This window comes from Manacus candei, unplaced genomic scaffold (assembly GCF_025592945.1).
Source record: "Manacus candei isolate 608988 ecotype Guabito, Panama unplaced genomic scaffold, ASM2559294v1 h1tg000159l, whole genome shotgun sequence".
Lineage (NCBI taxonomy): Eukaryota > Metazoa > Chordata > Aves > Passeriformes > Pipridae > Manacus > Manacus candei.
In genome coordinates, this window is record NW_026138207.1 from 4,480,259 (window position 1) to 4,492,518 (window position 12,260).

At 45.5% G+C, this 12,260-nt stretch overlaps 1 protein-coding gene across 2 annotated transcripts in view; it reads right to left on the minus strand.

Moving 5' to 3' along the window:
- The window catches only part of LIMS1 (LIM zinc finger domain containing 1), a 70,669-nt gene extending 63,754 nt beyond the window's left edge, over positions 1-6,915 (minus strand). Inside the window, exon 1 of one of the 2 annotated variants that reach the window (XM_051772781.1) lies at positions 6,831-6,915. In XM_051772781.1, the coding sequence (XP_051628741.1) occupies positions 6,831-6,880 (50 nt within the window). In that variant the 5' untranslated portion in view covers positions 6,881-6,915. Of the gene's footprint in view, positions 1-4,952; positions 5,172-6,830 lie in introns of those variants that run through there. The other variant, XM_051772782.1, reaches the window with a different exon arrangement.
- Positions 6,916-12,260: the final 5,345 nt, after the last annotated feature.

Genomic DNA, 12,260 nt, shown 5'->3' on the forward strand with positions numbered 1-12,260 from the left:
AAGGGTGGAAACTCGACTTGTTCTCCTAAACCCCACCACCTTCCCCGCCCACGTTAAATATTTGGCCTTCAGTTAAACTAAATGCATTTTTGTTTTTCCTTTTAGAGCGGTCTCACGACCCCCATGTGACCCTGGTGGGAGGACAGAGGGAGGCAGGGAGACCCCACAGTGCACTCAGAGCACTGCCGGAGCCCAGTGAGTGTCAGCCCACTGAAGGGCAGACATGGGTGTAATGAGCTTTTAAATACTTCCTTTCCTTTTCTGAAAAAAGAGAACAAGGGAAGAGCTACTGATATTTTCTGATTTTCCTCCTCACAGTTTTTTTATTTTTAAATACATACTTAGCAAACATTAAAGAACTACATATTTGGATGCAACTCACACTAAACAACTGCTTCGATAGTTTATTTTTTTTTTTTAAATACCAAATTCTCACTTTCTTGAAAGGCTTTACTTTTACTTGTTTGTATATTCCCTAGGTTATCAGTACATTTCCCTTGGCTTTTCTGACAGCAATATACATGTGCTTGTAACCAGAGAAGTATGGGAAACTCTGGAAACATCCGACTGTGTATAAACATTTAAAGCTCAGATACCCTAATAGAAAACAAGTACCTCTCTGAAACAAACATCTCCAGATGTTTTTACTTATTTATATACATATATATATAAGATGTGACTCAGGCACGGAAAGCCAAAAGAATGTTCTCATTTCCTGAGGCTGGCTAACAAAAAGGAAAAAAATGTGAATGAAGGAACAAAGATTTCAAAAGTCAGCTTTTTCTTAACAGCAGCAGCTTTAAAATGCTCCACTTCAAATAATTTTTCATATAATTAGAATATTGCCCCTCTCTTGCAACTGCGTATACTCACAGAAGGAAGAAAAAAAATATTGCTTTCTGGGATGTTTAAAGTTCTACAGAAACACCTCACTAGAGACGTGCCTGCCCTTCTCCTTTCAGCTCCAGTGAAGCTCACCGACACCTCCCACCAAGCCCCCTCTCCCACAGCTTGCCTTGTCTGCATGGCACAGGGGTTGAGAAGAACGAGCCAGCAGCCAACTGTGCAGTGGCTGTCCCACAGCTCTGTCTCTGTATGGTGGCACTCAGCCTGCAAAACCTCACAGCATCTCTTGCTCCATTTTTTTTTTTTTACAAGCAGTACCCAGTTCCTCTGGGACCTGAAAGCAATGGGTGAAGAAAGCCCATCATCACCGTCAGATCATGAAGTTGTGTCATGCCAACCAATGTCAGGTAGATTTAAACAGGCATTGATGTGTTGTTATTCTCCACGGCCTTTCTAACCATAACCTATATGTGTCGGGGGAGAGGACATGGGCTTTCCTTCCTCTGAATCCTCTGAAAGTGAATTTCTGCAAACCAATTCTGTGACAACCATGACATAACCACTGCTGGTGTGGTTTGCCTTCAAGTAGGGCTCTAGGAGGAGACAACAAGCTGCAGAGAGAACATTCTCAAGTGTATTTTCAACAGCAGAAAGCAAAATTGTCCAGGTAATCCTTCTGCAACAACCTGCAGGCACGTGATCCCTCTTCCCATGCAACAGAGCATGGATGTGTCCAATTCTGACACTGCACCCAGGGCAGCAACAAGCAGTCCACAGACCCAACCCAGAGCACCACCAAACATTGCTCCCTCCTTCTTTAGATCCCCAGCATCTCCTCAAAGGATCTCAAAGCTGCTCTCCAGGCCACAGCTACATGACCCAGGCACAAATCCACGATTCTGCTGAAATGGATATTTCCATCTTTCCCACGTGCTTTCCCTTCAACATCACTGACACCCATAAGACCAAGGAATCAATCCAGACTGAGACAAACCTAGTCTTAAATCTATGTATTTAACAATCTCCCTCACCATGCATTTTCAGCTGGGTCAGGTCCCTGGTGTTGGCATGAGAGATGCTGGGGGACAGGAGTGTGTGGGTCAACCCGGCTGGCTGCAACACAACCACATTCTTAACTAAAATGGCTCTGTAATTGCTGCCTGTGGGAAGAGCAGCTGCCCTGACATGGCCCACAGATGGTCTGTCCTGATTTGTAACATTGGCCCATAGAGCTGGGTCTGGGAGATGGTTGCTGCAAAGTGAATCTCAGCCCACTTACCACCATAGCCTGGCAAAAATAAGTCACTTAGTACAGCACATATGTCTGTCTCTGCCATGAAACACCAGTCTGTCCTGCTACCAACACAGTTCAGAAGTGCATGGTGCTCATCTGCAAAGCTACAGAAACACGCACCTATTTGCAAGCATTGCCTCAAAAAATAGAGAGGTTTGCAAGCAGAAGCTGCTGTGCCAATTCAGCCCCGAATCCACAGAGACCACCTTCCCCTGGCAGTGCTGGTGGGCAGCCCTGCCTCCCCACCTGCCAAGCTGTATTTTTCATTCTGAAATCAGAGGTGGAGCATGCCAGCAGACACTGAAGGAGGACTCAGGGATGCTGCGGTTCCGCATGGTAGGAGGCTGACAGGCGGCCCCTTGCCCCTGCCAGGCAGCACCCAGCCCCAGTGAGGATGGCCAAGCCCCCACAAAGAGTCCTTGCAAAGCACTGAGGTCCTCTTTTCCCCTCCCAGGGTGCATTTGAAACTAATTCTTTGTGCAGTTTCCTTTCCCCACATCAATCTCACAGCTGCTGCACGTCAGCGTGGGGTCTGGACTGGAGCCACTTTGCCATGTCATTGCCTCCCAAATATTTGCTGGCATTACTGCATTGCTTTGCTGTGGTCTTTCTCAGTGCCCCCAACTACAATAAAACAATACATTAAAACAGAAAACCCTTTTAATTCTGAGCAGAGCACCTACCCCATGCTGCTCTGGCCACCCAGGAAATGTTCATCAATTCATTATAATGCCTTAGCTTCTCAAATGATCCAAATCAGCTCCCCACCCATGACGTGAGCAATAAAGGGTTTCAACTCTACTGTTCACACCAGTTTAGGTTTTACTCAATCAACAGCCCATCCACTAGTGTGTTCTCAGTTCTTCAAACTGTTTAATGCAAGCAGTGTTTGAAATAACCCTAAGTGCACCAAGTTACTAAGGTCCCACTTTCTTATTGAATTCTGTATAAGTGACTGGTGAGTTTTTTTTAGTGACTAAAAAAGTGACAAAAAGAAGGATCATCAGAGCTGGAATTCAAGGACTTCTCATTCAAAACACAAAGAAAAGCAATAAATATGAAAAATACAGAGCATAAAACCTCCTCCCGGGTGCCAGCCATGCTGTAATGCTATTTTTCTTACAGCCTAGGGTGCTCCAGACTATGCCATTTTGGCCCTGGAATGTGGTTTTAGGCTGCAGACAAGAGGTCCACTTTGCTCATAAATAGTTTGTCACTGGCCACACCATCAGCTTCTGCCCCCTGGGACCTCACTGACAGTCTCCAGGTATGGAGACAAATATCTGGTATAAAGGGTTATTAGGATACACAAAAACAGCTGAGAAAATGACAGTATCTTGACTTTTTTTTTTTCCCTTCTATCTGCTTAAAAAACCAGAAGTAAGCATTTTCATAAAGACTTACACATGCAGGAAGGGAAATGCTGAAGTAATTGCAAAGGAGTGTCCCAATTTGAAGTATTAACCCCAGGGCACAGTCTCCTGCTATGTTTTCCCTAATTGTTAGACTGAATTAGTACCTTTCCATCCTTTCCCCCTTTCTGTCTCAACAGTAGCACTTCTGCACAAGCTGTAAGGGTGACGTGCACTGTAACACATCACTAACACGACGAGGACAGCAGACCACGTACATGGCTGCTTGGTTCACACTAGGGACAGCTAATACAAGGGAAGGCTTTGGCTATAAAAACGTGACTGTCAGTTTCATTTTTCTTGTCATCAGCACTTGCCATCATGGAAAGACCTGATATGAATAATTCCCCCACTGACTATCGTGCCGCTTTTACCACAGCCAGCGATTAAAGCCTCCCTATATTGAAAAGCAATAAGAGACTGCATTATGTTACAGAGTGAAAAACTTTTGAACTGGGCTTTGGAGGAGAACAAAACACAGACAAATCAGGATGTGTAATCTAACACACTTAGCATGAAGCCACAATTCCAGGAGCTGAAAAGCCTGCCTTAAGTGCTCCAATAATAAATATTTCATTGCAACTTGAAAAAGAATTTGTTAACCGTGCAAATACTCTCCATATATTGCAGGTCATTAATGGTTCCACTGCAGTAACTGTATGGAGCCAGTTCTAAGAAAAATAACTGTGCATTACAACTGAGACTAAACTACAGCACCACATTTAGCTTATTTACAGAGTCCCTATCAAAGCCAGTAAGACCATGAAGTAACCATGTTTTTGAGCTTCACAGTCTACAGCAAAGAACTGTAAATCCAATGAGTCTATGGCAACTTTTCAAACGTAGTTATGCTTTGAATAAAGAGGAGCTTGCTTTTTATTTTGCTGCATGCTGGCCCGTATTTCTTGCTACAAAGAAAAACTTAGTTTGTGCTAGGAAAGTACAAGAGCTTAAGACAATAATGGTTCTGAATTGCAAGGTAATGTTTTTCTCTGAACCGCACAAGAAACTTATTCCAATAATAACACACCAAGATGAGTTCAGCACAACCAGCTGGAAAAGCTGCCCACAAAATTTAGAGGACACTTATAAAGCAAGCAGGTCTAGTGACAAGCTATCAGCCCCAGGCAGCATGCCCAGCAATCCTGAATGGCCCACCACTACCCAACAACAGCGGACACTGCACGTCCCTCCCTGCCCAAATCCCTCTCCTCCAGGGCAGTCTGGTCTCTCAGTATGATGCTAAGAGAGAGGGCTGTGCCTCGGTGATGGGTGTACAGCTGACAGCGCCAGCCTGCAAGTTCCTGTAGTTGCAAAACAAAAGCCACAAACGTGATTCGAGTTCACAAAATGGAGAGAAAAAAAAAAAGTTAAAAAGAAGAGTATTTCCTTGTGCATACCTGCTGACCAGATGTCTGCTGCTCTTCTGTGTCTCAAATCTGGAGAGACCTCAAGTAATTCTTTCCTTTTTTGTTTTCTTCCCAAAAACTCTGATTATTTAAACTCCCTAAATTAAAGCAAAAAGTCAAGATCTAAAATCTTTCAGGAATCACAGCCTACAGAAGCCTTTGAGGTCACCTTTTATTTTGTTAAAAGGTGGGTTTGAATGAAACATGCATTTTTAGTGTTTCTTACCCAAAGAGTCAAAACAAGAAATCACACCAATTTTTAATTATCCCTTCTTGCATTTTACCAAATCAAAGTATATGTTTCAAGAGCCTTGCCCCTTTGTTTTATTTTGACCAGCCACCTGCACATCCGCTCTAGGTAAGCTCCCATCAGAGTGCTCTGCTACTTCATCTCTGCAAGTTTCTGCAAGTGTGGGCTCTAGTCTGACTTTGTCCCAAAATTGCTTTGCTGTGCCAGGGGTGTAGCCTAGTTCATATCCTGGGAAGCGTGTACCAGCAGGGCAGCTGGCCTGCTCCCTGACAACTTCAGCAGAACAGATGCCAAATACGTAATTGCTCTGTTTACCTGGCCAAAGAGGCGGGCTCTGCACAGGAGCCGAAACACCTGTGTGGGGCTGAGTGATACACAGCTACTCGCAGTTGCAAGTCTGACACTGGCAGCACAAATACTCAGCCATTTTCAGGAATGCAGAAAGAAGCCTGGCCTGGAAGCGTCCACCACCCGCTACAAAATCAAGTGACTTCTGGAACGACTGAAGAAAAAATAGTTACCTCAATACATACAGACATCTGAATCACATTATCGCGTTTTTCTAAGCATGTGGCTGCATGGAGAGATCTTGCCCAGGGCATCAGGGTACTGACCCTGGGAGCAGAGCTGGCTCACCAGGATACCACATGCCATCACGGTAGCCCCAACTCTGCCTGACTTTGTAGCTGCCACAGCTTTTCTGCAAAGGTGTGGTGCAGAGCTGGAGGAGTTTGCAGTAGAAGTCGGACAAGGAAAAGATAAGGCAGTCTTTACCAGGCTAAAGTCTGTGTGCCAGCAGCCATCCTGAACCTGCAGCCCAAGGCAGCTATAAAATCACTCCTTTTCCTTTCTTCAGCTCCAGCTTTTGACATACTAGCACAACACTTCCCTTTAATTAGGGTCACTTAATTAAGCACTTTAATTACGGTCATTTCTTCCCAAGAAGCAACTGCACCAGGCGAGTCTTCGAAAAGCTGAGCGACGAGTAGAGCAGCCTTTGCCTTCCGTAATCCATCACTATAAACCTGTCCCTAAGATAGTACTGCCCAGTAATTGCGGGATATGCATAAAACTGTACCAATCGCACGACATCGAGGTTATTCAGTACGATGCTTTTAAAGCGACCTCCCTCCCAGCACAGGGCGCGTTTTAGCGCACTGGGCATCAAACCCCGCTCACGGCACGGTCGGGACGTGCGATCCCCGAGTTTTGGGGGTTATGCCCAGTTCTCTGTAACAAGGACACCGGAGCCACCCCATTGCTCCGTCCGTGCGCGTAACGCCGAAAGGGGGATCGTGGGGAGAAGGGATTCCTGCAGTGCCCCCCGCTGCTGCTCCTGGGAACGCCGTGGGAGAGGTGAAAGTTTCCCCGTGGAAGGGGAGTTTCCCGGGGCGAGCAGCAGGCACACGTGCACGGCTGCGGACGCCCAGCCTCCCCGGCGGGATCCCAGCCCGGCCCGGCGCCGCCGCCGCCCTCTGCCCGGCGGAGCAGCGGGGAAGCGTCTTTCCCGGGCGGCAGCCGGTGACAGCGGCCCGGCCGAGACAAAGCGCCGCCCTCGGCAGCCGCCCGCCGCGGGAGGCGGGACGGGACGGGGCGGGCGGCCCCCGCGGCTCTCCTACCTGTTACAGTTCATCCCGGCCGCCGCAGCCGCCGCCGCCACCCCCAGCATCCCGCCGCTCCCGCCAAGCGCTCTCCGGCGGCGGCGGGAGGAGCCAGCGCGGGCGGCGGTAATGGCGCTGGGCGCCCGCCCCGCCGGCACCCCCCGCCCGCCGCCGGGGGGCGCGCTCCGACCGCGCCGCCGCCGGGACCCGCCCCGGCCGTGCCCGTGCCCCGGCCCCGCTCGGCCCGCGGCGCCCTCACCGCCCTCACCGCCCTCACCGCCCTCACCGCCCCCGCACCGGGAAGGGAGGGACGTCCCCGACAAAACTTAGGGTCCCGCCGCCCCCAGAGGCTTCCCAACATCCCTGCGGCGTCGGATCGCTCGCCTCCTCTGCCAGCCCAGCCGGAGGCGCGGCGGCGGCCAGAACGCCCCGCAAAGTTACGTGAAGTAGGTGCCTCCTGGGAGCGTCTGCTGCTGTTATTTTAATTATTTGTTTTCCAGAACAGAAAATTGCTGTCAAAACAGTTCCAAATATTTTCACTGTTTCCTGTGTGTGGTTGCATAGTACAGAATTATTTGTAGCAAAAGAGCTGTCGCCTCACCTTAGGGCACCAGATGTGGTTAGGTGAGAGTTTGCTGGAGCAAGAGTACGTTTTTAATCAATATTATTTAAAAATGTAACAGTACCAATAAGCAATGGCGTGGGGAAAGGCCAGCACGTTGGTTAGGCTCAGCTACCCCGTGTTTAGAAAGTAAATGAAAGTTACCTTCAACACCAGCGCTGCCAAACCTGGGGCCAAACCTCCTGCTTTTCTTGGAGAGAAACTATCTCGTTCCAAACCATACCAGTTTCAGGGATGTATAGACAAATGAACAATTGAGAGGAGCATAATAGAAAATGTGGGATTTATTAAGGTGTCTGTATCACCACTCATTGCCATCTTTAATATCAGAAGAAGGAAGTGGTGTGGTGGAATGAAAAATGCAAATATTTGCCTGCCAGGATTGAGGAAGTCTCTATATGGCTCCAAGAAGACGATAACTCAGGGAATATGTTAATCCAGTCAAAATCAGCATGGACAGGTATGAGTAAACATGCATGAGAAAGAATAATTCAAAATACGTGTACATGAAGTACATCCATTAGAACCAGGAAAAGAATGTAAATTTTGAGGACTATAATGCAGAAAAGATATTTGATGGCTGGGCCACGAGCATGGTTCTAGAGAGAACTACCACTGTAAAAACACAAAAACATCAGACAGTCTGGAGGACTGTTGTTTGTTTATTTGTTATTTTGCTTCTTGGCAGGGTTCAGTTTTGCTTGCCAACTTTAGGAATCAAACGTAGCAAAACTTTAGCATCACAGAGAATACATTTCTGCACAAAGAGGGAAATAAAGTACACAGTTGGAAAGGGAAGGGATAGTATGCCAAAAGAGAGGGAGGTGATCCCCTCCTCTTTACTCAGCACTGGTGAAGCCACACCTGGAGGGCTGGGTCCAGTTCTGAACTTCCAGGTGCGAGAGATACGTGGACATACTGGAAAGAGTCCAATGAATGGCTACTAAGACGACTAAGGGACTGGAGCACCTCTACTATGAGGAGACCGAAAGAGCTGGGACTGCTCTACCTAGAGAAGAAAGGCTTAGAGGGATCTTATAAATTAATAAAAATACCGGAAAAGGGAGGGTACACAGAGGACAGAACCAGTCTCTTTTCAGTGGTGCCCACTGACAGGACCAGAGGCAATGGGCAGAAACTGCAACACAGGAGATTCTCTCTGAATATCAGGGAGAAAATTTTCACTGTGAGAGTGACTGAGCACCAGCACAGGTTGCTTGTGGAGGCTGTGGAGTTTCCATCCTTGAAGATATCCTGTAGCTGTCTGGACACTGTCCTGGGAATCTGGCTGTAGGAGGCCCTGCTTGAGCAGGGAGGTTGGACAAGTGACCTCCAGAGGTACCTACAAACCTCAACCATTCTGTAATTATATTAAAAAACAACCCCCCCCTCAAAAAAAACCCCTCAACCCAAAAAAACCAAACCAAAAACAAACCCAAACCACCCACTCATTTTAATGAGTCTGTCAGCAGAGCTTTCTTATAGCATCTAAATAAGTAAGTACTCATTCTGTGCCAGATGAAAGTAATACAACCCTTTTGGTTTTTTTCTAATCAGCTTTGGGCAGTCTGCCATTACTTGTAGACAGCTTCTATGAATGTCTTTAATTAACCTCAGTTCTTCTGCATGGATTTCAGGGCCTCTCCCATTGCAAGTCCTCCTGGGGAGCTGGACAAGACGGTTGTCCCTGGCTGCTGAGCCCAGCTGAGGAGCAGCACCTCTGACCAGCACAGCCTGAAACTGGGGGGGAGGTGGCTGGGCAGGCATATGACTACCAGGGCAGCAAACTCCAAAACAGTAAATTCTGGAAATAATTAACAGGCAGTGCCAGCCAACTACTGCAGCCGTTACGGCACTTCCTTTGGAGAGCACATTAATAGATTTAACGGCAAGCGAATTGCACCATGTGCAGTTTTCCAGAGCTTTTAAAAATGAAATCCCTAGAGCCCAGTCTGCTAGTAATATAATCTTAAAGTAGCAAAGGCATTCTATAGAGAGCTGGAGAGCATCCCCCAAACATGTACTTATGCCAAACACTAAGTAGCAGCAGCTTTCGGAAACACTGTACGAAGAAAAACCAGGAATTCAGTTTCATAGATTGCTGCCCCAGGCTCTGTGCACTTTGTAGCAAGTTTGCACCTTGGGGTCTGATTTAAATTTTTGTTGTGTCTTGCTGTACAACAGAAATAACAATTCTTAATTGTTATTAATTGTCCATTACCTAGTATTAGAGCATGCTGGCATTCTAATTATCTTGTAAAATTCAGTCCAGAATACTCAGGCAAATAGGTTAATAGGATTCACAAACACACACCACAAACTTAAAAGAAAAAGATAACCCCTTCCATTCTAGTATAATGAAGGCTACGACCATTTTCTTCCTACGCAGTTTAAAAAAAAATGGTAATCTGCCTCCTTATTTCTGCTTACAAAGCCCTCACAAAGTTTAACTTTATGCTGCTAATTTACTTGGCATCAGGTGGAGAAGTGCCATTATCCCCAGCAGACAAGCCAGGATACAGAGACAGACAAACCGAAATTAAATTCACAAAGGAAGCATGTGGCAAAGCAGAGAATTTGGACTCCATGTCTCCCGACCAGCACATTAATCACAAAATTAATCCATCTTTTTTTTGCCTTCCATCTCTCCCTGCTAGACTAGCATAAAATGCAATTTTAAGTAGCCATATGCTTTTGATGTTCTGTTTCCAGAACATGTTTACATCTTCCATCACTGTTGAAATTCCAAACTTATTGTATTGCAGCTGGCAGTGGCACTTAGGGACATGGTTTAGAGGTAGACTTGGCAATGCCAGGTTAACAGTGGGACTCAATGATCTTTGAGGTCTTCTCCAAAACAATTGATTCTGTGACTACAAATGACAGCAACCTGTTCCTGTACCTCACTACCCTCACAGTTAAGAATTTCTTTCTAATATTCAATCTTAAGCCTACCCTGACTCCGAGTGCCTATTAGCAGAGCAGTCCCATGGTTGTTTATCTTAGTACAATCAATGGAATTAAATTGTAAACTGGGTCAGTGTTCTTCATGTCACACCTCCAAAGATAGGAAGTTAAAGCAGCAATGAAGGAAACTTTGACCGGGTAAGTATGAATAATTTTTGAACACAGGGTGTCCAGCTAAATATTCCTAGCAAAGCTGTTAAGGAATTCACAAGTAACAAATTATTTTTATAAAAGCAGTCAGATTTCTGCTTCATGCATTTTAGACACACATAGTATATTTGTTGTCACCATTTCTTGAAAGAGGGAAGGAGACTGTGCAAGAACAGGGATATTACTTTTATAGACCAATCTCAACCCCCTGCAAAATTGATCATTAAAATTCCATAGTTAGCAGCATAAATTTCTGCTTTGTGACAAGGTCAGTAATTGGACAGGCACAATAATGGCTAAAGGAAAAGCTGATAGCAGCACCACAAAACATGTCCCTTAAGAAATAACTTAATGACTTTTGGCTATCATGGTATTATTCTCATATTTTTCATTTAAGTGTGTCATTTTTCTATTTTAAGCTTTTTGTCACTGCAATTCCTATCCTTCTCAGAACGTTATAAAAACTGTTGTTAGCTTTTCTGTGTTTTCTGAAAATCCCCCACCTGCAAGATACATTTCATATATCCACAATCTCCCACCACTCTGCAAACAACTGGTTTAACCGGTTTCCAAGAGAAAGGTTGGTGGGGAATGTTCGGGCAGGGACAGAAAGCCGCCACATCAACAACAAGAGCTGTTTTAAGTGTTTATCACCACCAGATGCTTTTCTTCCCACTGTTCCATAGGCTGTAGCCCTCTGCCCGTGGAGTGAAGGGACCACCCACCTGTCCCCCTGCAAAGGCAGCTTCACCGGGATTGCTGCAGCTGCAGGGCTAAGTAAATGCTGTGACTACTAGTGAGAGGGGATTTACCGAGTCTGTATAAATATTTGGGTGCTAAAGCCAAACTGATAGGATTGGCATTCTCCCTTGGCGAGACTAACACTGAGCATCAGCAATGTAACTCCACAAAGGGCAATAACAACAGTAAAGCAGTATTTAAGTAAAAGCTTTTGTCTGGAGCTCTGTAATGGTTTCTATGGTTTTTATATTTGAGATGCTCTGCATGGTGCAAAGGGCGAGATCCAAGAGCTGATATGTACCTCCCCTCCGGAAACAGTCTGAATGCTCTCAGAACAAGCTTCGATTTTCAAGCAATGAAACAATAAACTGGGCTTAAATCCTATACTCATATACAGCTGCTATCCAATGTCTGTGAATTTAAAACACTTTCAAAGGCCATTTTAAGAGGACGGGGAGTGTGCCCAGGCCCAAAAGAGCATACTGTTTTTTACACTGATTACATTCACCTTGGATTCGTAAGAAGCCTTCAGGCATTTAACTGACAGCAAAAAATAAACGATTTGCTAATACCAAGGTGTACTGAATTGTTGGAGCAGTAACTGATGCACATTTCCACTCTTTGTTTTACTATCCTCAGTTTTAATTATTCAATCCAGCCTTGATCCTCAGGATGAGCCTGAAGAACACAGGACAGTAAGAAATCTCTTGAATCTAAGACATACCTTCTCAACCTTGCACAACCATATGACAAATTTTAATCAAATTCAGTTTTAAAAGCAATCAGATTATTATTTCCCTTCCCTGTAGCATATATGTTTATGTGAAAGCTGTTAGAAGTTGACTGTATCAGGCTTCTTTTTGACTCTTATATCCATTTATTATGTTTTCTTTTTGCAGCTTATGATCCCCCTCCCTGACCATGTATTTGTATAATATGCACAACTTAAGAAAAATGGTTGGTAAGAA